The sequence below is a fragment of the Rhipicephalus sanguineus genome, chromosome 8 (genome assembly GCF_013339695.2).
Source record: "Rhipicephalus sanguineus isolate Rsan-2018 chromosome 8, BIME_Rsan_1.4, whole genome shotgun sequence".
In the NCBI taxonomy this organism is placed as follows: domain Eukaryota; kingdom Metazoa; phylum Arthropoda; class Arachnida; order Ixodida; family Ixodidae; genus Rhipicephalus; species Rhipicephalus sanguineus.
The window spans coordinates 40075594-40101562 of NC_051183.1; the positions used below are offsets into that span (position 1 = coordinate 40075594).

The 25969-nt window shown below is 44.3% G+C and overlaps 1 protein-coding gene across 2 annotated transcripts; it reads left to right on the top strand.

Moving 5' to 3' along the window:
• Positions 1-2434: 2434 nt before the first annotated feature.
• LOC119401760 (BLOC-1-related complex subunit 5) lies at positions 2435-21542 on the top strand. 2 transcript variants are annotated; one of them, XM_037668724.1, is made up of 5 exons: positions 2435-2567; positions 4015-4165; positions 8313-8491; positions 15202-15390; positions 21186-21542. In XM_037668724.1, exons 2-5 carry the CDS (start codon positions 4018-4020, stop codon positions 21399-21401), a joined length of 732 nt encoding a protein of 243 aa, XP_037524652.1. In that variant the 5' UTR covers positions 2435-2567; positions 4015-4017; the 3' UTR covers positions 21402-21542. The 2 variants fall into 2 exon arrangements, with proteins under 2 accessions (XP_037524652.1, XP_037524653.1); XM_037668725.2 differs by lacking the exon at positions 2435-2567 and having other exon boundaries at positions 4006-4165; positions 8412-8491.
• The last annotated feature ends 4427 nt before the right edge of the window (positions 21543-25969 follow it).

The following is a 25969-nucleotide window of genomic DNA, read 5'->3' on the forward strand; positions in this document are numbered from 1 at the left end:
AACAATGATGACAGAAAAATTTAAAAAACAAGGAAGCGCCACATGCACCCTGACAGACAAGGATAGAGCAAGTAGCGCAGTGGTTCCATTTGGACAACGAGAGTGGGAACGGGCAGAGAAGAGAGTTCCAGTAGCACATCAACAGGCCCTGACGGCATCCCAATTATGCTCATAAAGAAATTGGGTCCAAAGTCTAAGCACACATTAAGAGAGGCAGCGAGCAAAACAATAATGGATGGTGAAGTCCCCGATGGGTGGAAACTAAGCAGGATGAGCATGATCTATAAAGGAAAGGGGGACAAAGCAGACATAAACAACTACCGCCCTATAACAGTGACACCAATGGTTTACAGGCTGGTGATGCAAATTATAAAGGAAAGGCTGCAGGCATGGGTTGAGGATGAGGGGGTGCTGGGGGAACTGCAAAACGGGTTCCGGAAATAAAGGAGGTTGGAGGACAATCTGTTCTCATTGACGCAGTGCATTGAAATTGCGGAAAAAGAACACAGACCCCTGTGGCTGGCATTTCTGGATATCAAGGGAGCCTACGATAGTGTGATTCAAGAGGACTTGTGGGAAATACTGGACACACTAGATGTGGAAGATGGAATAACTAACCTCTTAAAGGATATCTATAAAGGTAACAAGGTAGTTATAAAATGGGAAAAGCAGGTATCCAAGTCTATAGAGATACAACGAGGGCTTAGACAGGGTGTCCCCTGTCACCCTTGTTATTTATGCTGTACCTAAGAGGAGAGGTCAAATTAGAAGAGAGTGGACTTGGCTTCGGCCTCTCTTTTGTCAAGCAAGGAAAACGCATTGATCAGTCATTACCAGCATTGATGTACGCAGATGATATAGTATTAATGGCCGACAATAAGGAAGATTTGCAGGCATTGATAGCCATCTGCGGTAATGAGGGAGATAGTTTAAATTTGAAGTTCAGTAAGGAAAAATCGGCAGTCATGAGTTTTAATGATAACCAAGGCAGTGAGCATAGGATACAGGAGGTCACGCTGGAAATAGTGGATAAATACAAATATCTTGGTGTATGGATAAGCAACGGGGCTGAGTATCTAAGGGAGCACGAAAGATACGTGGCGACTAAAGGTAACAGGAATGCAGCTGTAATGAAAAATAGGGCACTGTGGAACTACAATAGATATGACGTTGTGAGAGGGATCTGGAAAGGGGTCATGGTTCCTGGTCTGACGTTCGGCAATGTGGTCTTGTGTATGAGATCAGAGGTTCAAGCAAGATTAGAAGTTAAGCAACGTGGCATAGGTAGGCTGGCTTTGCGAGCACACGAGAATACACCAAATCAGGGGGTACAAGGTGACATGGGATGGGCATCATTTGAGGGCAGGGAGGCTAGCAGCAAGATAAAATTTGAGGGGCGATTGAGAGAAATGGGGGAGGAGCGTTGGGCTAGGAAAGTTTTCAGCTACCTGTACATGAGGAATGTCGATACAAAATGGAGGAAGCGGACCAGAAAATTGACAAGTAAATACTTAGAAAACGGCAGGAGACCGAACCAAAGGGAACTATCCGTTAAGACAGGGCCGTAGCCAGAAATTTTTTTCGGGGGGGGTTCAACCACACTTTATGTATGTTCGTGCGTGCGTTTGTATGTGCTCGTGTATATATACGCAAGCAAAACTGAAAAATTTCGGGGGGGGTTTGAACCCCCAAACCCCCCCCCTGGCTACGTCCCTGCGTTAAGAAGAAGGTGAAAGAAACTGAGAGGGACATGTGGAAAATAGGGATGAGTACGAAATCAGCACTGGAGACCTACCGAACTTTCAAGCAGGAAATTGCGAAGGAAAAGATCTACGATAATTCTCGGGGTAGTTCTCTGCTGTTTGAGGCCAGGACGGGAGTATTGCGGACCAAGACGTACCGAGCCAAATACGAAGGAATAGACACGTTATGTAGTGCGTGTGGAGAGGAGGAGGAAACGGCTGAACACTTGATACTGCTGGTATGTAAAGGGCTTCACCGTACGCAGAATTGTTCAAAGCATTGGGGTTTAGGGACAGCAAAGGTAATATAGACTTTAAGCGGGTAGAAATAACCAGGAGGAGATTATCTGATTGGTGGCTACAATCAAGGCGCGAGTGCAAATTCCTTCACCTACGGAGGAAGTGCTAGTACATACATAGTGCTAGTATTTAACTGTATTACGGCTGGGTGGCGTGAGCCGCCGCCCGATCTAAAGGGTACAGCCTTATCCATCCATCCATCCATCCATCCTAAATAGAGCCTCAAAAAAGTGTGAGGTAAAAAGTGGGCTATGCCTAGCACTCAAAGATTCTAGAATACCACAGCTCTGAGCGTACTTATTCAAACACTACGGCTAATGGATGAAACTACGCACTATGACGCGCCACTTACGGTTCATGTTACTTACTACGCGTCAAGTTCAGCGAGATCACGTCGCTCGTCTAGTCACAATGGCAGCAAACATGGCGGCGCCCACCTTATTTATAGTCCGCTATCTTCTCTAATGTCGTCGATGCAGCTTGCTCTAATTATTCGAATTTACCTGTCGACTTTCGCCTAAACGAGTAAGTGCTTCCTTGTTTTACGCCCTTGTGCCTACATCGCGAGTGACGCATCCCTGTATATTGCTTTGAAACGGTAGAAGTCGTAGGTAGCTTACCACCGACGCTTGACAGCTGCCTGCCGCTGTGTTCCTGAAACCATGGGGCCGTATTCTGAGACGATCACTTTCGTTGACAGTGTCACTTTTCGTGGCGTAGAATCTTACGTATCCAATGAGTGAATCGGCGGCTTGTCTGCAGTTCCTCAATCAGCCAATCAGAATAGTGAGTCGTTGAGCTAGTTTGTTCATTTTGCGAAGGGGAGCGCAGAAGCGGTTCAGACGAAAGTACACGCATAGGCGTGCGCAGGCTTCCCTTTCAGGGGTGCGAAGGTTCGTTGCAGTGCCCCCCCCCCTAATTATGTCAATGTATGGTGCTGACATTGTCCCCCCCCCCGAGTCGCAGCGCCCACCTCCCTGTTATGTCAATGTGCGGGCTGACCCCCCCCCTTATGAGAATAGGGGAAGGGCGCCCCCCCCCCTGCCCTCCCCCCCCCCCCCGTGTGCACGCCCATGAGTATACAAGATAGGAAAGACGCTCTCTTGCAATTGATTTTATTATGAAAAGATTCCCACTACGAAAGTTTAAGCGTAAGCGCAGTCACAACAAAGTAATCTTCACTCTCTTAAAAAGAGCACATAAATATTGCCATACCGCAGGTGAGTACGATATTAAAACTAGCAGAACGTTAGCTTGGTGGGGGTGCATTTACTTAATCAGCTAAAACATTCAGCTACTAAAAAGGAACTGCCATTCGTTCACCATCAAATGCACCGATAGCGCATTGGTACACATGTCTGAATGTTTGTTAATCTGGCCCGCCTCAAGTTCAGCTGCAAGAAAGCGTCTTTCCTGCCCTGTGTACTTTCTCTTGAACCACTTCTGCGCTCCCCTTCGCAAGACAGCCAAAACTCACATGACCTCTTATGCATCCGTCTCAGTCGACTCGAAGGCCAAAACCGTCTTCTTTTTCTTCTATGCCTGTTACTGTTAGCATATACAGTAATTCTAGATGTATTGAGCCTCTCATGCCCCCCTCCGATAGCTACCTGCAACTAACTCGGAGGCATTGTAAGCTTTCTGCACCTCACCATGTTTTGCACTGCTTACGGGATCGCCCTACCTTTGACCAAGCACTGATGTCATGTGATGATGTCACTATGTGACGTCACGTTATATGACGTTTTGACGACGTCACAAATTTGAGCTATTTGTCGTCATATGGTGACGTAATCTTGTGACGACTTTTTACATCACTCGTGATGACACTGCCGACGCAGGATGCCAGTCAGTTTTCATGTTTGATGAGGCATCTAAGGCTTTCGCCTTAATAAGCTCAAATCGAAAGTGATACCGCTGAAAATGATCACCCGATGCATGAAACTCATTGGTGGTGCCGTTGTGATTTCAGCAAATGGGACTCGAGCAAAGCAGTCACTCGAGTGGTGGCTCCTTGAAAGTCGGGAAGGGTCGCCATGCCAAGGCGTCCTCGCCACGCCCCTCGATTAGCTCCGACTCCGACGTCCCCTACGTCTCGTCGACGGTGAACAACCCAATTGGAGGTACGCCTTCATGAGACTTTGAAGTAGGCGTTGCGCGCTGTTTTGTGCAGTCACTGACGAATGAATATCTTAGTACAGTGGTTCTTTTGATGGGACGTTTGTTGTCACAGGGTGTTATGGTCAGTATCAGTTTGCCAGTCCTGCAATGCTAGCACAATCTATCACACATGCGAATCTTGTCAACAGTGAAAAACCCAACCGGAGGTACCCTTTCATGAAACATGGTCGTAGGCGTCGTTGCACGCTGTTCCACGCAGTTCCACGCAGTCACCGACAAATTGATACCTTGAGTACAGTTTTGATGAGACGTTGGTTGTCACGGGATGTCGTGGACAGTATCAGTTAGCCAGTCCTACAGTGCTAGCACAAGCAAGCGCGAACACGGAGATCACAATGTCTTTATCCCAGTGTAGTTTCTCAGTCAGATCAGGCACGAGTGCAAGTTGTGCGCACATTGAGATTGTGCTCAGTTCAGTTCAGTGCCCAGTTTATAATACCTTAAAAATCCTGCGGGTGGTATTATACCCCGGTCACACTAGCAAATTTAGTGTCATTTTGAGTGAGCGCACTTACGCCCCCAGAATGTCACTTTGGCGGCATGCTGCTACACAAGAAAGGGAAGTGTACTTTGGAAAAACGTACTTTGGAAGTGTACTTTGGAAGTGTACTTTGTAATTGGAAATGATGGTAATGGCAATTGGTACTTTGTTATTTTAGGCAATGTTTATTAAGTAGTAATGTGCTACAGTTACAGTAGACTCAATAAGTCAAACTTGAGGGGACCTCAGGATTTTATTTGAATTATCAGAAGTTTGAATAATCAGAAGTTCTCATAAGTATGACTCAAGGCAACACACCAATTAACACTGCGATGTTTATGGTTTCTCAGTACCGCAGCAACATCACAGACAGCTCTGCATGATTGCCAGTAAAATTTTTTAGTTATCATCAATAATACTGGTACGCGTTATAATACAAGGTGTGCACGGGTGCGTAATTCAGGGACGAAATGTGTTGCGTCCCACGACAGTTGCTAGCCCCTTCTAATTCTTGGGACGCTTTCTCGCATGGCGTACTGTGGAGAAAGTGACTTTAAGAAACGTTTGGCACGCAATAGATCAAGGCCACACCGTACCCTTTTGTTTTTTCTTCCTCAGTCAGTACGCGATTATTGGTGCGCAAGGTTCAGGTAGTTTGCCCATTTCGTAGGCAGGCAATGCAATCAGCTTTATTTGTGCCTGTTAGTAACACAACAACACGAATGTTCAGCTAGAAGCAACAAAGGCAGCAGATATTTCCAGGCATGGACAAGCAAAAAGTTTGAATTACCTGAATTTGGCAGTTTGAATTAAGCAGCTTTAAAATACATTGAAAACATAATGGGCCAACCAAAAATTTAAGATTGGTTTGAATTAACCGAAAGTTTGAATTATCAGAGTTTGAATTATTGAGAGTGCTGTATCAGCAGTCCTTAAAGTTAACTTGACATACAAACGCAGTGGCTGCGGCCATTGCACGGCATGCTCTCGGCATGCCCCTGGCAGTTGTGGCTCTAAATTGCCTGAGAGCGAGAATAGCGGAGTAGTTTTTTGTGGCATAGTTTGTTTTAATGCATAAGAATATTCCTAATAACGAAAACGATAGATTAAAAAATGCTATGAACTCAGTTTGGATCATAACTTGTTTATTCTTGAGCCACTGCTATGGAGGCTAGACACTCCGTCACAGCAAAGTGAGTTTGGCGAACGCACTCGCCGGCAAGTGCGCTTTGCAGCGAGTGTCACTAAGCGTTCCTGTGTGATAGTGTGCGAATGACACTAGTGGCGAAGTGCACTCCCTCAAAGTGCACTGAAGTTGCCCCGTGTGACAGGAGTATTACATCAGTGGTGTTTACTCGAAAAAGAAATACAAAAGCATTCTTTATGTAATTTTCACTTTCCACGCTGTATGACTTGTAGGAGTTACTTTAGCCACCTGTGTTTTACTCCATTTCTATGTATTCATGAAGCGTGTTGTTAACGCCCCAGCGTTGGCGCACATTTCCTTAAATGGCTATGACCTTGCGTACGCTACTACATTTCTTTCATGCCTTTATTCCCTTTTGATAACTACGCAGTTACCTACAATGCCATACTGACTCTCGTTAGCACTTAGTGCATTTTACTATTACTAATGCGTAAGCAATCTCAGGCGACTGCTCCCCAAAAAGATTATTCCCCTCCTTCATGACAATTTATGGGCGCTGCAGGGCATACACATGGCATCTAGGATTACAAGTGCCGAGCTACGTGTTCCATTGATGGCTAAAAAATATATATGTATGAAACTATTCACTGCTGATGAGCAGTGATAAGGGTTTATATGGGTGCAATTGCACTTGAAAAGGGATCGAAGCAGATGAAAAGGTGCTGAAGAGATGTATGGACATGTCAAATTGAGTGCGGTAAGATTGATAAGCTTTGATAATAGTTGCGTCAAGTCCGATAACGATTCCATGCATCCAATTAGGTTTGATTGGGCTTGGAACGGGCCTGATCTGATCCAATGAGTGTTCAGTAGCATTCATGCTCTTTTAATACGTGCTAGATGCAGTCTGAACGGCGTACTTTGTCCTCAACTACGTTGTATAAAATCTTAAGAATGCTTACAGATACTTGGGGAACTCCTGTGGGGGTTCTGTATAAATTTTAGCAGTCCTCCTGCATTCACTGAGCAGCCATGTAACGAAGCCTTCAAACTTACTGCCTCTTCTGCCTTGATAATGCATTTCCAGGCCAAGTGCCTCAGCAGCAAAGCTGAGTCTCTGTGCTTCTCTGTCTTTCATCTCTTGCTTAGCTCTTTGAGATGCAGCCCAGCATTTGTAGACAAACTGTTTTTCACAATAAGCCATCTAAATAGGACTTTGTGAAACTATATGGGGCGGTGGCAAACACAAAACTGCCATTGATATGTTTTTAAAGCAGTGTACTATCGGCGTCAAATGAAAGGCAACACAAACGGCAGGCGCATGGAAGAAGCATTAGCAACGGTATAGTGTGTGCTGTCCAGTCATCGCTGTTGACAGGCGCCCGACTTACACCGGTGTCGCGCAGTTACCTTTAAACTTGATGGGACCTCATCTGGGTTGAATATATTTCTATTGTGATTGGCTTCTTTACCCATGTTGCAGAAAGGAGGCAATCGCTATTGAGAAATTTGACCCTGATCGGGCTTAATTGGAATCAGCAGTGCACTGTGTGATGCTGGTATTAGACAGAACTGAGCTGGCTCTCATGTAGGCAGCATTGCGAGCTTCAAGCCGTGATCTCCTCCTCCCCCCATTTGCTCTAACTTCAGTTTTTCATTGAATATTGTAGGGAATTCATTGCTCCAAAAATCAGTCTAGGCCTTTATCACTAGAAACATACAGCAGGAAATAGATACCTAATCTAAACCTGACACAGCTGTCTAAACCTAACATGTAAGCAGCACAACCAATAGGGGCGCATATCACAACCCATTATGCTTAAGCACTTAAGTACCATGCTACCTTTTGTTACATTTTACTATCGTGCAAGAAAACTTGAAGTGATATCAAATGCAAAAAACGGGGTTCACTGCAGAGAACAATCGAGCAGAGGGTACTTGCACCAGATTGTTCATTATGCGTGTGTGCCAGTTGTTTCAAATTGTACATGCTCTACAGCATGATATGGGGCGCACTGACTTAGCAGTGGACACTCAGTGATTGCTTTTAAAAACTGGAAGCATGTAAATTTCACATGAACAGAAATGTACAGCAACCATTTCTTACTCCCTTCATAGCCCAGTTGAAGCTCATTACACCAGCTTTTTTGTCAAACATATTAAAGTTATTAGGAGCTATAAACATAAGGAACACACATTTGGGGAACGTTGTCATTCAGATATTGAAAAGAGCTCAAAGGGAACATAATAGTTGTTTACAGGAGTCTACACAGCACCACTTGAGAATGCTACTTCAAAAACTCCCTATTACTTGGCCCACTTTCACGCACATTCGCAGGTAACGCCTGCCTTCATGTTCCTAACACTTTCCTCTTTTGTCTTTCTCATGCTGCTCCTTCGCTCGCTTCTCTTCACCTACTGCTGGCAACACTGGTAACCGCATGCGCTGCTCCTCTCAAAGACTCTCCTAAACTGAGCAGCAAGAGTCCGGCGCATCTCTTGCGAAATTCTCCGCGGCCTTCTCCCAAACCGCGCCCTCACTCATATGCGGGCACTTCAGGTCACAGCATCGTGGTCGTCAAGGAAGGAAGCGTGGATGCACAGACTGTGGAGAATGACGAGGACCTCATCAAGCTGCAGGTGAGGACCAGAACTCTCACCACAAGTAATTAAACAAAAACTCACAGGGTCCTTTATGCATTTGCCTAAGATGACCTCAAGGCAAAAGCCATCTTCTTCTTTTCTTCTCAGTCGATGTATTGATCCTCCTCCCTCACTCCCCCCTCCGAAAGATTTCTGCACCTAACGTGGTTTTGCACTGCCTCCATGATTGGGCAACCTTTCACAAAATGACAAGGTCATGTGATGATGTCATCATGTGACATCATGTCATGATGTCCAGCACATGGTGACATCATCATGTGGTGATGGTATTTTTGCATCACTCATGTTGGCGCCGCCAGCACGGGACGCTGATGGCAGGGCTGCCACTGACTTTCGAGTAAATTCGCCAAACGACGAGCAAAAAGTCGCCAAAAGTCTCCTTTTTTTTTACAAATTTCGCCAAAAAAGTCGCCATTCTAGATATGTGTGGCATACCTAGTAATAAAAATTTCCACTCGCGTATAGCCCCGTAGAATACAGTACTATCTAAGACCCTTAATTTATATTGACGGTTCTCAAAGCCTGTCGTATCGCCCGCTTCACCATGGGAGTGCATGGTGCCGCTTCTCCGACTAGCCGCAAGATGTGTGTGGTGGCGCAAGGGTGAATGAATGAAACGCTCATGATATCTTTCCATCCCTGTCCGCTCGTTTCAAAGGTAAGTCTGGTAAACCTTGGGCTAAAACCGTGAAAGTGTTGTTTGTAGACACCTTTACGTACCCTTATATGAATTAAAAAGGATTAAAAGGTTTGTTGAAGGTAACACGACAGAATTCTTGCAGGAACCGATCATTGGTGGGTCTTATACCTTTTCAGTGTGGACTAATATGACACCGAACGCCACCGACTCTTTCTGATAGTCATATCTACACGTGTCAATCCGATGCATTATTAATGAACAGGTAGACAATGTAAAATGTTATATAGCAATTGTTTTCATTGCACGCGCTCTCCGAGAACAGTGGAAAGTGCCTCAATAAATATTTTTCATTGCACAAATAGCCTTGTATCCGCCCCTCTTCGCTATTCCAAGACAGTCTTTACGAGCTAAATTGGGGGTACTGCAACAGTGAATAAGTCGCCAAGCTATTCAGAACAGTTGGTGCTTTGGTGGAACAAATGGTCGGAACACATGGCCAACCCGTCGTCTAGCCCCTTCAGAAGCGAAACTTTAGAGAACTTTAAAGAACTTAAAGCCATAAACTTATAGTCAAACATTGCCCCCTCGCGGCTTGCAAGGCAGTCCACTGACTTACATTTTGCTAGAATGTCGCTGGCGGACGTTCCAGTACCTCCTGCATCTAGATGAATTGAGGAGATACACACGAGTTACAGGACGGACATACTGATTGACGCGTAATGTGCACATTCTACTATTGGCTCTAAAACCAAGAAAAATACAGAGAATGTTGCCGCTCATTCGTTGGGAAGACACTGAGCTTAGGATGCATAACTTAATGGAGACCTAAGCCGAAAATCGCCAAAAATTTGCCATGTCACCATTCATAATTTTAGATTGCCACGGGCCTTTCAAATTCGCCAGTTTGGCGAAAAAAAATCACAGCATATCCACGGAGTGAATGATGATGAGTGGGCGAAGCTGCGGAGGCTCATCGGTAAACCGTGAATCTTCCGTGAATTCTGCCCAGTACATCATCACCGACGTGAGATCGGGCGCGTTTATGCTAAAGGTTCGATTAGAGTTATCGACGACTTGCAGCTCACTTTAATTTTACATGTACGCTGTGAATTTTCATTGTTTAGAAAACCATTGCTTTAGAAAACATCTGGCGTCTTTCGTTGAGCAGCTGGCGTCTTTTCGTTTTGCTTTAGAAACATCTGGCGTCTTTTCGTTTTGCTTTTAGAAAACATCCGGCGTCTTTCGTTGGTTTATTTCATCAATCAACGGCGTTTTGAACAAAATTTTTATTGTTTAATCACGCACAGGAGAAATCTCACCAGGCACTACCTTGGAGGTAAACAATGGCTGCTAATGGGAATGAGAGGCAGAAGAATTCGGCTTTTAGTGAACGCGCACGCTGCGAATTTTTTATTGTTCAACAACGCACAGGAGATATCTCCCACCGGCACCACCTTGGAGGTCAAGATCTGGTACTAGCATTACGACTGGTTACGCACTACGAGGGACGAACGGGTGCCACTTTAAGGAGCTTCGCCCCTAAAACAGCCACCATTGGCAACCCTAACTGATGGTCAATTCTCGTGTTTCATGGGGCATCTAAGGCTTTTACCTTAATAGTAGTCAATCACTGCTTGACAACTTTGTTGATACCTGAAGATGCTTTGTGCTGGCATGATACCTAGTATTTTAAAACAGTGCTTTTGCTGGTGCTGATCCACTGTTTACTGTTATAGTTTTACAATGTGCCATCTGTGAAGTAACAACATATTACAACAACCTCTACAGTTCTTTTTCTAGTGCATGATTTGAAAAATGGCACAATAGGAAGTGTTTTCCAAGCACTCTAACTATTAAAAACACACCTTCTTCCAATGTTCAAACCAGATTCGTCAGGGCCTCGAATGACATTTGGAATGTTCAGTGTGTTCCAGGTGACATTCTGAAAACTCAAAATCAAGAATAGTAATTGTTTATGTTTGTGCACATAAACTGTCGATTGCATTTTAGTAGTTGCCTATTGAATTTATCAAAACAGTAGATTCTGTAAAAAAACAGTTAAGATAGTAACAAATTTTTAGAAAGTAAATTTTGCTATTGTTCGGTAAGATGCCATAAATTATAATTTTAAAACTTTATACCTGAATCTCTGAATGCCTAGAAAAAACTGGATAATGGATAATGCACAAACAGTACATCACCCTCCTGTTTTGTTTCTCTCATTTTGTATTTGTAATAATTCGTGCTGTACTAATTATAGATATTATCTGCCAGTGTAAAGGTCACATGCTATGAGATAGCCATGGCCATTTGTTACGTGACATCAACCAGCTGATTGAGATGCACTCATTGACATATGAGAACATTGTTGTGTAAGAAGGATCAAACAACATTATTGGTAGTGGTGCTGTGTCATAATCCTCTACTAGCTCTGCATAGGGTCAGGAACACATTCATCGTGGAGCTTTGGCGTGTGTTTTTCGTTTATGTACCATTTTGTTTTGCCAGCTCAGCACGACATTCAAAGCGCATTTGACCTCTGTTTTATTAATTCGTAGGCCTTGGAAAGCCTCACTTTTAGTGAAAAAGCACAAGAAAAATGTGCATAAGTGCCTCTGTGGGATAGCAATAGCCCATAATTGAAAAGAAAGCACACGAAAAATGTATACAGATGAAAAGGCAAAATATAAATGAAAGAAAACAGAAAAATTCGAACTGAATATTTCACAGGAATCAAACCCAGGACGTCTAGCACAAAAGCCTATTACTGTAACCTTTACGCCAGGAGTCTCAAACACACATTAGCTAGTGAGCCCCAGTAGCGAAATTTAGTCTCCTGCAAAGGCCAGGACAGTGAAGAAGGTTGTAGTTTGAAGAAAATGTCGGGTAACGTCATTTGAAAGAAGACCTCTCCCATAACTGATAGATTGGTCATTTCCGAAGGGGATTTCACATAAGGACTTGAGAACTATATCAGTACTGATCACCAGAATCACTGACATCTGGACACCAATTCTGAAATATAGAGTTTTTATACCACAGTTATGTTTTAATGCACAGTGCCCGCATGGGATGCCTTGTGCAAAAAATGCTTGAGATGAGTCACGTCTGTAGCTTGTGACTACAAAAATTATACAAAAAAATTTTTTTTAAATAAGGGACGAAGGCATTCATGTGTGGGTTGGGCCACTAGCAAGAGATCTATGCGTTTGGGACTCCTGCTTTATGCCATGGACGCAGACGCTGATAGGATTCATCAAACAGTCTTGATAATTTCCCGCATGCATGCTAGCACGTTGAGACACGCAGCAACAGTTTACACAGTGCCTCGATGGTTGATATTGTCACATGGTCGTGACGTTGAAGAAGGCAGCAGTCGGCCTGTTCAAGACGAAACTCTTTATTCGGGCGAACTTGTGCCCAGGAAGTGAGATGTTAAACTACAAGCAATACAGGCTGTACACTGATAGTGGCAGGCACTGTCGTCAGCCGTCAGTAATCTGATCATTGGTGGAATGCGTCGTCTTTTATACGTCGGTCATCGAACCTTTCAGCGTTATCGCTGGTGCTCGCATGAGCTCTGCAATAATCCTGACTATTCAAGTACTGCATGTAATCTTATCAGAATGATGTCAACCACGAAGCTTCCCAAACGTTGCGGCGCGGTCACCGGCATGTGTTGCTAACAGTTTTTGCGGGTGGAACGTGAATACGCCAATATAAGGCAACAAATGTGCGGGGCAAAATTGTGGCCAGCAGACAGTGTACTATCACAATTCTAATGCCTAGACGTTCTGAGTTAATTCGTGAGTAACGAGACCTGACTTTTGTTTCTTCAATTGCATGGTCAGAGCAGTGTCTAATCTTGTTGAGTAAACGAGAAGGGAAGAAAGCAGAAGTGCACAGCCATTGCCTAACATCCTCGTTCCATCATCATTTCCTCTCATCATCAGCCTGTTTGTACCACACTGCAGTATGAAGGCCTCTTCCAACAATCTCCAATTTACCTTATATTGTGTGAGCTGATTCCATTTTATGTCTCAGTGTTCTTCGATTCATCACCCCACCTAACTCTCTAATGACCTCAGCTGCATTTCTCATTCCTTGAGCTAGAAGCTGCCATGACACTCTGTAGGCGTTCCTTTTCACCAGGACCCGATGGAATAACGTATAGTGCTCTGCGTCACCTAGGCCAAGCAGCAAGGCAACAACTGTTAAACTTATTTAATCGGTCATGGGAAGATGGCGTCGTACCTCAAGAATGGAAACGCAGCCGTCTGGTGCCACTGCTCAAAGCAGGAAAATCACCTCTGGTGCTGACATCTTACCGGCCTATCGCTCTCGCCAGTTGTGTTGGGAAACTCATGGAGCGCATGATTCTCACGCGCCTGGAATGGTTCCTTGAACGGCACAACGTTTACCCCGACTGCATGGCGGGATTTCGACGAGGCCGTTCATCGATTGACAACGTCATCGATCTGGTGTCATCAGTAGAGCAGCAGAAATGCAGGAAACAACTAGCAGTTGCGCTCTTTCTTGATGTGAAAGGTGCTTATGACAACGTTTCCCATCAAGCTATATTAGACACGCTTCTGTTAATTGAACTTGGAGGGCGAATATTTCGTTGGATCCGAAGTTACCTGACACGAAGGTCCTTTTTTGTAGATACTGAAGATGGCCCGACCTCCGACCACTACATGTGCCGTGGCGTCCCACAAGGCGGTGTTTTAAGCCCGGTGCTATTCAACCTTGCTCTGCTTGGCCTGGCAGAGACGCTCCCGGAAACAGTCAGTGTTTCGCTATACGCTGATGACATCTGCGTCTGGGCATCAGCAGTGACACGCCTGCAGGTTCTTGCAAGGCTACAGAGGGCAGCGTCACAAGCATCTGACTACCTTCGCACGCAAGGCTTAACAATCTCAACAGAGAAATGTGCGTTGGTGGCCTTCACGCCAAAAGCGATGACCAGTTACCCGATATGCATTAATGGCCAGTCTCTCTCCTACAAGCGAAGTCACCGTTTTTTGGGTGTCATTGTTGACCGAGACCTCTCCTGGAGCCCTCACGTCTCGTACTTGAAAGCGAAACTCGTATCTATTGTCCACGTCCTGAAATTCATCGCCGGAAAAAGATGGGGTCCATCACTGAGTTCCATGCTACAGCTATACCAAGCACTTTTTATTGGACTTCTGCGCTATAGCTCTCCTCTGCTTTCTAAAACTTGCGTGTCGAATATGCGAGTACTTCAGAGCGTGCAAGCACAGGCACTACGTGTTTGCCTCGGTCTACCACGAAGCACCCCAACAGCCGGAACAGTTATATTGGCTCGGGAACATCCGGTTACGACCTACGTCACAACCGACGCGCTGAGCGCGCATGTTCGACATATTTCACGGATGGTGTCGAGCCATCTACCGTACCTGCCAGAACAACGACCACAGGCGTCGTTCTCCAACGTCGTCAGCTCTCACCACACTTTGCAACCATCGGGTTTCACACCCTCGGCGCGTTCGCCATCCGCCTTGTGGTGCTTACGTCAACCCGAAGTGCGCCTTTCCTTCCCAGGAATCAGAAACAAGAAAGACCTTTCTACCTTGGCCTTGAAACAAGCAGCTCTGGACTGTTTGCATACCTTTTATGCTGACAGAATTCACGTATTCACGGATGGCTCTACCACCCAGGCCAGCTCCACCGGCGCTACTGGGGACTACGTTGTTCATAATCGGTAGAAATGAAGTACATTGTCCTCTGAAGGGGCCATAGACTTAACGTACCAAGTTTGCCAAAATACGATAAATACACTTTAAGATCCGTGACGTCACACGGGGAGATTTCGGCGCGAAATTTAAAAATGAAACTTTGAACTTCATTTTTTCCTGTATTATTAGTAAACCTATAATGGAGAAATTAACGACATTAGAGTTCTCAGAGCACAATTTACCGATCTAAACATATTCGTTGTTTCTCTTTACTGTCTCTTTAAATGGAACGAAAACCGCAAAACGCTTGCCTCCTGATAAGACTGTTCTCTTTGTCTTCTCATCAGTCCATACCTCAGTTTTGGCCCATCCTCAAGGGAAGCCTTCACAGTCCAATCATATGTGACAGTGACGTAGGAGAGAGGCTGGACCATCGCGCTGTGAACCGACTGGCTTCCCGGTACCAGGAGCACCTGAGGCAGTGTGCCGAATTGGTCAGCACCGAGCAGAATGCACTGGCGGCAAGAATTCGAGAGGTACAGTAGTTGCACTACTCAACATAGGCTGAGAAGCCACAATTCTGAAAAAAGAACATATCTGAAAAATTAATTAGAACTAACAGACTAGATAGCCAAGGAAAGTATAGGGGATGTTATCTGTACTAATTATGATGCAAATGTGAAGAAAGTAAAGTGGACGAAAAGATGACCTCAAGGTCCACGTTATGCCTTGAATTGTGAAGTCGTCTTTTCGTCCGCTTTATTTTCTTCACATTTACATCATAATTAGTGCAAATAAGATCCCCTACACTTTCCTTGGCTATCTTGTCTGTTAGTTCTAATTAATGTTGTGTCTAGCAAAGAAAAAAAACAAGCCCTTCAAATTCCCCTTCTTTCGTTCATATCTGAAAAATGCGCTTTAGAAAGTTGGAGGTTACGTCCTTCAACCTTTTCTGAGGCATATATTTGCGCATGTCGCGTAAGCTGTTGTAGAGAGAGAGGGAGAGAAGCCGCATAAAATATTGCAGATGATGCTCTGTTTCTGCTGTTTTACATGTCAACTCTCCTTTATTGTTTGAAAACACTGATTTTTTACAGAATAATTGTTGTTTCTAGCCTTAACTGATAAAAGCTGTTATGTGCTTGCAAACTGTATTTAGTCATTAGTTTTTTTCATCATCTTTCACTTTAAGTATGACATATAAGTTTTTTTTTCTTTAATATAGCAATGGACAAATCGAAGGGAGATATCTTGTATTATATCAAGTACTCTTAAAGGAGGCCCTGCAATGCCTCTATAAGTTACTGTAGAATCGCCTATCGTATTTTGTTACCTTAGTAGTCTCCTGTCACAAGAATTTTTCTAGCTTATCAAGTATAACACAGACACAATGGGACACGAGTCTCTTTTCCCATCGCCATGAGTGCACTGAAAAGTACACGACGTGGTACGGCAAGGGGACAGTGCATCGCCTAAAAGTTACATTACCGCATGTCGTGGTTTTGAGTATTTTCTCCACTTTTTTCTTTGTCCGTATTGGCCAGTACTTCTGGTGTTCAGGTGTGTACAGAACCCGCAAATGGTGGCACCCCTTGAGCGGCTGCGTTACGTACATAACATGACACATTGCCTCCAACATTGTCTGCCAGAAGCCCTTCGCGAAATCAGCCAATATCATTCGTGCCCACTTCCTGCATAACTAGGCCCACTCAATACGTAATTTGTAACATCACTGTGAAACTAAGCAAGCAATTTCTGGCTATTTTTGACACAAAATTGCGAGTTCCCTTTTGCATACAGCACAAGGATATTTTACTTAGATCTTCGCAGTAGCCTTGTCTGCAGGTTGGCAAGAATTTCACACTGTGTTCAAAATGGTCAGATGGGCCCAATTAAATCCACCGTTCTGATTCAATAGCTTCTATGCATGAGCGGATGAATTCAAAATTTAGGTGATGCGGATGTATGTAGTAGTTTTTGGTGTGGCTCATCGTACATCATGCTGCTGTTTTGATCGAAGCACATGGCCCGCAACACTGCTAGGCATGCATTGCATCATGCACTTCCTTTGCTGAACCAATATTTGTAGTTGCATGCACTCTTTTATTGTATTTGAGATTGAAAAACGAGTGCACAAAATCGTGGTGTTGATGTATCAGGCATAGTCATCAGGGCCCCCAGGGTTTTTTTTTTTCGGGGGAGGGGGGGGGGTTACAATTTTGACAAGATTGCAGTGGATGGGGATGAAGCAGGCACCTTGGCTAATACTATGCGATTTTCTTACTGCAGCTGGAGTAATCCAACAGCAAAATAAAATGCCAAGTCACGACTAAGAAGCCATTCTACAAGCAGTATGCAGACGCACATGTTATATTCATTTACATCACCCTCACCATGACCTCTGCACATATACAAGAACATGTTCCCTCTTTTCATGATCACAAACAGCTCTTTTACTTTCGGATGTAACACCTACTTTCAATAATAATAATTCATTGCTGATATAACCTACTCACATAGCCGTATACAGCAATGTTTATCTTATTGTAAACATGATCCGGCGTAATGGTCAGCAAACTTTATTTTGCAGCAGTGTTTCCAGTGTTAAAAAGTTCCAGCTTAGCTAAGTCCACTTCATTTTCTTGTTTTGTGCACATATGTGCAAGCACGCGTGTGTGTGCGAGATGTCTGTCCCATCCACCTGCAGCCCACTTAAGGGTTTAAAAGAGTGCAGCAGTCATGAAGATCACACTGTGCACTGAGGTACTTGCTACGACCGAATCCTGTCTCAACCATAGGCCAGCAAGAAATGTTGAGCTCACTCAGACTCACTCGAGAAATATATTTCGCGCTTAGGGCTCACTCGGACTCAGACTCACCAAAATTTTCCTCAACCGAACTCGCTCGGACTTAGACTTACCATAATTTTCCTCAGTCGGACCCACTCACATTCAAACTCGCAAAATATAACTCAGCCGAACTCACTGAGACTCAGACTCACGGCACGATCCGAATCTGAGCAATTCAACGCATGAGTTAGTTTGCCGACCTATGGTCTCACTGAATGTAGCGTAATTCTCGTAGCACAGTTGCAGTCGAAGCCTGCAACTGATCGAGAGGCGTGTGCAATGGATCTTCTGCAAAGATGACCAATCGAAGCTGAAAAGCTAGAGCCTTGAAGTGTGCTTTCTTCCCGTATGCTGCTTGTTGTAGGTGGTGTGATCTGTGCAAGTTACAGAGGAGTGGCAGAATGATGAAAGTAGCAGCGGCACGGAACCATAGCTAGCGAGGTGCAGGACACGTATGTTTGTGAAGCATTAAAGTTAATTTCAGCGCAGTTCCAAGCAATAGAGCGACTCTGTGGTAGAACACCTGCTTGCCGCGCAGACAGCCTGGGTTTGATTCTCACTCGAACGTAACATTCTTTTATTAATTATTTTATACGAGATAAGGATTTTTCGCTCACAACCAACGACGCTGACACCGACACCGGAATTTCTGCGGAACGAGCTCTTTAATGCTGTCCCGTTAAAAAGCTAAGGGGGCTCTGAACTCTCCCCCCCTGGAGGTTGACAGAAGACATCCTGTGGGTAGAAGTTGGAGTTGTACACATCAGCCAATCATCTATATTCGTGGCAGTGTGCTTCCAAAGGACGTTCTGCGCCATTGCAAACTTTGCTGCTATGATCCCTTAGCCACTTGGTTTAGTGGAGCACTCCAATGTGGCAAAAATTAACTCGGCAACAGCAAACCAGAATTTTGTATGGAAGGCTATCTGTACAAAGTTCAGTACGGAACGATCACCAAACATGTTGCAGGGGATATTGCTACATTTCTTCATTAGTTTAGCAGCGCAACGATGACATGACAGATAATCTGGGCAACTATTATTATGCTACAATTTTTGCATTTCTTCATCCTTGACATCACATCGTTAACTCGTGATATTTCATTGTCAAATGGAGGTCTCTGCCTTCTGATTTCAAAGTGAGCTACGTACTGGTAGCTCACTACCATACTACATAATACTTTCTACGAATTCATTTCCATTTCAGCGCTCAGGCTCAGGCGAGCCTCGACGTCATGGCTCACTGCCTTGCTCTGTTGCGGATTTTGCGCCAGCTGCTGTACACAAGTGCAAGCAAAATACGTGAACAGAATATAGTTTACTTCTTTTTACCTAGCCTTATCGTTAGGTGATTTCAACAATGATGAAGTATGTTATAACAGCACAGTAATGTTAGTGATATTAGGTTCAGCACTTAGAGGTAAATTTTGGTATCAAGTTGCTTTTCGAAACCCTTGTAACGCGAAAGTATTTCTTGGCTAGGTTGTCGAAATTGCGCAACCAGCTTGCATCCGCAAAAGCCCTGTCGCAAAAGCATGTAACCTCTCCCACTTGAACTCGTGTCGGCGCCAACAAACGTGATGGCAACCACCTGCACTCGTGGCCTAGGAGAGAGGAATCCCCACAGCAGACTTTGCAGCACCTCTCTGTAACAACCTAGCTAAAAGACACGCTCTCGTAATGTTGCCTCAGAAGAATATGCTTAAGGATCCTCTGTGACATTTTTACTTGTTAAGCGTCACCTTTCCATGTGTGAGGAATGCATGGCACGGTTTTTACGACTTCTAAAATATGTGTGTACTTCATTAACGGTCGACTGCAGCAAAATTTCAGGCCACGTAAAAAGCCTAGCTTCAGATTGTGCAGAGGGAAGGGGTCACCTCGCAGAACTTGTGCATGAAATCAGGGCAAAAACGTCACGTGAAAGCTTGCAAAAGTAGCCTTTTTTTAATGAGGAAACTGAAGAAAATGCCACTGTTATCACTCGATAGATGGGATTCATGACAAGGGCATCACCTAGTATGCGTGGCTCCTCAGCTTGACCTCAGAGATAAGGGGGAATCACGCATCTCTGAGGCAGCATACCTCGACCTGTAGTGACAACCATGAGGTGTTTGCATCATACACTAAGGTGCTACTTAAAAATTGCTAACAACGAAACGGTACCATTTCCTGCCCTACAACTGTGCCAAGACTGTTTCAGTGGTGTTTACTACTCATTGCTCACTCATAATGAATTCAGAAAGTGAATTTTGTTTACAATTCTTGCCTTTACGTTGCTCTCTGAAATTCCTATTATTCTGATGCCTACATTTACTAATGCCAAGAAACAGTCCCCAGTGCTCTAGCAAATCGGCGTTAAACCAAGGGACTGGTTTCAAGCAGAGTGTAATATGCAGTAGGACACCTCTGATGCATTTTTCCCAACCAAAGCCGCAAAAAAAAAAATAACAGAGTAGCCAAGAAATGTATAACTTGAACGTGTGTTTAAAATCAGAAGGTGCTGCTAAACATCACATTGAAGGCATTGCTCACAGCTCTTGCTGAGAATAATTTATTCATCGATTTATGGCTAAAAGAAGTTCGTGACAAAAATCTGGTGTTTCTTTAAGGCCTCTGCGAGAACTAGACCCTTTTTGAGCACTTGGATGGCCTTGTGATAGTGCACATTGAAAAACTCGTTGGTGTACCTCCTCAGCACATCTAACGCAGTGACACTTCACGACATATCAGGCAGGAACGTTGCATGAAGGAGATTCTAACACACAGGTATCAGTAGATTCTTTGCTGGGGCTGGACACCAGAAATGTTGTATGCAGAAAAACGTTTAAGTGAGGAACGTAATAGCAGGGTACTGCTGTGCAGTATTTCCATTCAAGTGCAAAAACATTTGAGTGAGGAAAGTATTTGTAGGGTACTGCTGTACAGTATTTCCATTCAAGTGCGAAAAACATTTAAGCGAGGAACGTATTAGCAGGGTACTCCTATACAGTATTTCCATTCAAGTGCAGTCTAATATTAAAAAAAAATCCGTAAACACGGGGTGAATGCTCGAGCCGACATTTCGACAAGTGGACTTGTCTTCCTCAAGGCTGAAACTGATTTCTTTAGCTATCGTGTGTATATACTTCGTGCCCTCTCCACCACAAGGGAGAAGGGGAGGGCAACTGCCAGAGGTGCAGTTGCCCTCCCCTTCTCCTCCCCAGAGGGGGAGGGCAGTTGCCCTCCCCCTCTGGCAGTTGCCCTCCCCTTTTCCCTTGTGGTGGAGAGGGCACGAAGCATATACACACGATAGCTAAGGAAATCAGTTCCAGTGTTGAGGCAAACAAGTCCACTTGTCGAAACGTCGGCTCGAGCAGCCACCCCATTTACGGATTTTTCCATCGCAAGCTTTCATCTTCCACTTCGTGCCGTTTTTCGGTCTAATATTCAGTGTCTTGTAGGCCGTCATTGTGTCGTGATAGACGGTCTCATCTCTTCCAGATCGACTATGCGGTGTCCACGCTCAGCACGATGATGACCGAGCGGCAAAAGAAGTTTGGCAAGTACGTGGAGCAGCTACTCAAGGTGCACGAACTCTCAAACCTTCTGCAGACGACGGAGAGTTCGTTGGCAAAAACAATCGAGCAGCTCGATCAACTCAACCGACTGCTGCCTCCCGATGAACAGCTGGAACCGTTCGTCATGGTGACCGGCTGAGTGTTAGTGTTGCGGAACATTTGCGATGCTTCCAGTGTAAAAGTGTGCCAGGCAGTGTGACGCTGTATAGTTTTGATGAGTGGTTCAGTGAAGTACTTACGGTAGTGTACTAAATGGTAAATAAAATTTTATTTAACTGCGCTTTAGTGTGATATGATTTAGCTATTTGCCTTGCATATTTGCTTGAAGTATTTCTCTTTCTTTTGGTTCAGTTAGTGGAGCATTGTTAGATGAATGACCTGAGTGAACATTCTATACAAGCTGCTATATTCTCACTCAAGCTCTCACCATGAGAAGAGATTGATGCATACTGATTATCTGTACAGAAAAGGAAAGTATGAGCCACATATCGAACTCATGTAGTACATAACATACAAAAGGAAAGATAGATGGGACAGGTGTCTCATCCTGTCTGCCCTTATACCCGTATCTGTCTGTTGTCTCTTCTTCATGTAGAGTGCATGAACTTTGTTGCTCTTGCATCATGAGACCCAACATTACTACCTACAGTAGACTCTCAGTAAATGCAAATCTCTTAAATGGAACTGCTGCTTAAATGGCACAATTGTTTCTAATATGATTGGTTTCGTACTTGCATTTTGCTCCCCTGTTCATCTCTCAGTAAATGGAACACCTGTTAAATGGAGCGTATCTTTCAGGTCCCTTCAGGTTCAATTTAATGAGTCTATGATAACCATTACAGTGCAATGTAACCTCAGCTGGCCAGTGGTTCAGTTTTGGTTTTATTACATTTCACAACATTAAATGAAATCTGCAAGTAGCAGTAAACTTGAATATAAAACATCACTCCAATGCTCTACATCATAAGCAAGACGATGGCAGTCTAAGGTGCTTTTCAACAGGAATCAAATTATGCAGGCGAGTGTCACATTGCTTTTCATGATTCGAAGAATGATTCAGAAACATATGTCCCAGCTGCTATCACTGTTGTGGCATAAATTTAGATTAATTCGAGGTCATCGGCACTTCCTTCTTTCCTACCTTGCAGCTGTGTGAAGGCTCTATAACACTATTGTAAGTGTGACACTAAAGTATGATAGTATAACACGAGACTATGTGTTTTGTAAAAAACCTAAGCTCCAGTTTCTTATCTTCACAATAATTTTTCTCTTTGCTGCCTTCTAATCAGAGGGAAGTGCCACATGCCTTATCATTTGCCCCCTAGCTACGAGAACAGCCACGCAGTGGAAAGTGGCTACCTTGGCAGTCGCAATAGGAGCCACTTCAAAGTAACAATACATTTTAGGCATTTATCATTGGTCAACAAAATGCGCGTTCAGTTCAATGATTATGACATCAAAGGCATGTGTCAGGTATAGCGATTGGGAATAGTAGGTAGAATATCATGACAAGATGTATTGCTTTGGAGCAGAACAAAGTCATATGATGTTCATGTTGAACAAAGTCATAGGCATGTGTCGTGTGACAAATATTGCTGCGATGGGAATACTAAGTAAAACATCATGACGAGATGTACTCCTTTGAAGCAGAACAAGGTTATACAGATGTGTCGCATGATAAGCATTGCTGCGATGGGAAATGGTTGGTAGAACAATATGACTAAATGTGTTCATCTGGAGCAGAACAAAGTAGAAATTAACAACAAAGTGACGTAATAATTCACGACTGTTTTCTCTCGGAGCACATGGCTTATTCTATTCAGAATCATCATGGTTGAACAGAAATTTAGATGTGTCACTTGGTCCTTGTGACAAGTTTGCTTCTTTTCAAATCTTGCTACGTCTCTTGAATTCCATGCAAGTTTCGCACGTTGTTAAAGAAAAGTAAATGGTTGTGGAATATGTATTCTGTTTCACGTTGCCAATAACCTGACCTTTTTTCACACTACTATTAAGCAACAAGTGTAAATGTGATGGCTGATGAGTCACTAAAAAGGTTGTCTCTGAAAGACAGGGACTAACCTCACTGAAACATCAGCAGCATTTCAATGCACCATTGTTTCCTGGCTGCTCGAAATTTCCTGGCTGCTCCCCCGAAATTTTTAAATTTTGCTTGCGTATATATACATGCACACATAAAAACGCATGCACGAACATACATAAAGCATGGTTGAACCCCCCCCCTCCCGAACAAAATTCCTGGCTACGCCACTGATGGTAGTGTATTCAGTAAAGTGATCATACGCAACAGTATATCGCAAAATGAAGGCAAATGAAGACACACTTATTATACAGGAGGTTCAATTCACACAAACATCAGTGTATCTTGCTCTTTCCTTGCCACTAGTGGACACCACTAGCGAAAACAAGGTGTGTACACAAATGTGTACGAAGCCTCTCAAAGTTATCTGGTCACCTCCAACCAATGACAAACTATATCCTAAGCATTGTGATGTGAAGGCTGCATGCTATTGCAAGCCTCAGAACTTTTGTTGTTGAGGCGACTCGTCACTACTTAATGATTGCATTTTCATTAAGTCCTGAAAACAAGTGCTGTAACTTGCAGATATCATAGTCAAATAACTTATTTGCCACGTGAAAATCTACTATGATGTATTAGTAAGTTATGTGCCATCCACTCTATAAGCTAACTTCTTGGTGTACCTACAGTAAAACCAGTTGATAAATTTCCAGTTCTCAGTACGCCCTCTATCCGGCACAAAGGCTTGTTGTCTCTATACTGTCAATTTTGTCGACTCGTGACTGCAGTTTGGTTGTGCATGACTGGCATGTTTCATATGATACAGTTTAAAAATAAAGCATTACTGGAGGCCTTGAAGAAATAAAACAGGCACTTGCCTTGTTCGAAGAAAAACAAAGATATATGAGTGCCTGTTTTATTTCTTCAATGAACTCCCCTCGCCTGACAAGTTTTCGTCGAACCTTGGACTATACTGGAGACCTTCCAGATTTTTTTGTTGGTCTGTGCTCTGTGCACCTACTATTCAAATATATTTGTGACCACTGTCACACACTTCGGTGAGGCCCCCGCCGATCTAACAACGGCGTTGCGGCATACTCGCAGGCTTCCACTTTACGCTTAGGCCTGCGACGCCTGAGAGGCCTCGGAGTGGTGCATATCGAATTTGTAATGGCCGGTCGACCCGTGTAGTGGTGTGCAGGATGACCGACAGACTCATTGAGCGGACACGGACATTTGATACGGAACAAATAAACATTTAATTATTACAAGGGCAACGGTAAGCAGTACAATGGGAACTAAGAGGAGACAAAAAATATGCGCGATAAAAAGAACAACTACAGAGCAAGCTACGTACTAAATGAACAACAACAGGTACACATTAGAGGCAACGCGGGATGTTAATAAAGTGATTACAGACATGATTGTGGCTAACAGAAATTCAAGGACAAATTATGAGAAAGGTAACGCGCTCCCGCTTCGGAGCTTTTATGCGACGCAGCGCACCATGATACAATATTTTAAAGCTGGTTAAAATACAAAAAAAAACGGTAACAAAAAAAAACACAATAAAAAGTTCCGTACGGACCATTCCAGCTCGTGGTACTCGTAGGGGAGGTGACGTGGTGCCGCCGATGGTCTCGCAGCTTCAGTAGACGACGAGGGTGCCCGGTGTTGCAGCCGACTCGATTCGTTGCGCGGGACACTCCGCGCTCGCCGCCTACGCGAGACTCGCAACACCGATGACCGCGCTCTTCGCTGGTTCAACGTCAACTGCCGTAAGCAGTCAAATTCTCTCTTGCTGTTGATGCGTGACAGCAGGCTCGCGGGGCTACGTCCGAGATAATTGATGTTGTTGTCCCCGGATGTCTTCACCCATTTCCTCTCCTCCGCAAGCCGGAGACCGCCGCGCCGGTCGTCAAAACTAATGGTGAACAGACCACGGCTTTCCCCTCGATTCGAAACGGCTCCGGGAAGCGAGAGGTGTTTGCCTGTCACCGCACCTCTTTTCTCCAAACCGAGCGTCGCCGTGTTCGACCTTCGTCTCCGGGGCCTGGCGCCTGTTAGGCCGCGGCCGACACCACGGCGCCCATCCCAAGGCACGAAGGGACGGGCGAGCGAGAATTCCAGACGTTTGTGACAACCACTCTACGGAGACATGGCTGCAAGGTTGTGCAGTCCATAAATTAATGAACATGAAGCACGCTTTGTCAATGCCTTTTTGACATTTCGTGAGAATTGAAGAACAAAGAGACTAAATTACACGAAAGGTGTCATGCTTTTTGAAATAGGCATGCATAGCATTTCAGTGTAGCAACAAGACAAACTTGCTTTCTGAGTACAAGCAGAAAGATGGTGAGATCGTTAACAGATATGCGACGTTCAATTCAGCTGTACAATATACAAATCTTTCAACAGAATGGAAATTTGGGTGAATTGATGCATCACACGTGTAGAATGAGAAGTGAAACAGGAAAAGCACTGACGCTCAACAAAATTTACTCGCATGAGCCAGAGTCATACAAATACACCTAACCAAACTGATGAAAAAGAATGAGAGCATGTGTCTTCCTCAGCCACCTTTGCTGAGGTGCAGTAAAGATGACTGACACCTGCTGTCACACTTATTGATCTGTTTGTTTCTGCATACGTGTTCATCGCCCTGT

Excerpts from the sequence above, each read along its gene's own strand:
- LOC119401760 (XM_037668724.1), top strand. The coding sequence starts at position 4,018 with ATGGGACTCGAGCAAAGCAGTCACTCGAGTGGTGGCTCCTTGAAAGTC. Across the intron at positions 4,166-8,312 it reads GGTGAACAACCCAATTGGAG|ACTCTCCTAAACTGAGCAGC; the intron begins GTACGCCTTCAT and ends CTCCTCTCAAAG. Across the intron at positions 8,492-15,201 it reads AGGACCTCATCAAGCTGCAG|TCCATACCTCAGTTTTGGCC; the intron begins GTGAGGACCAGA and ends TCTTCTCATCAG.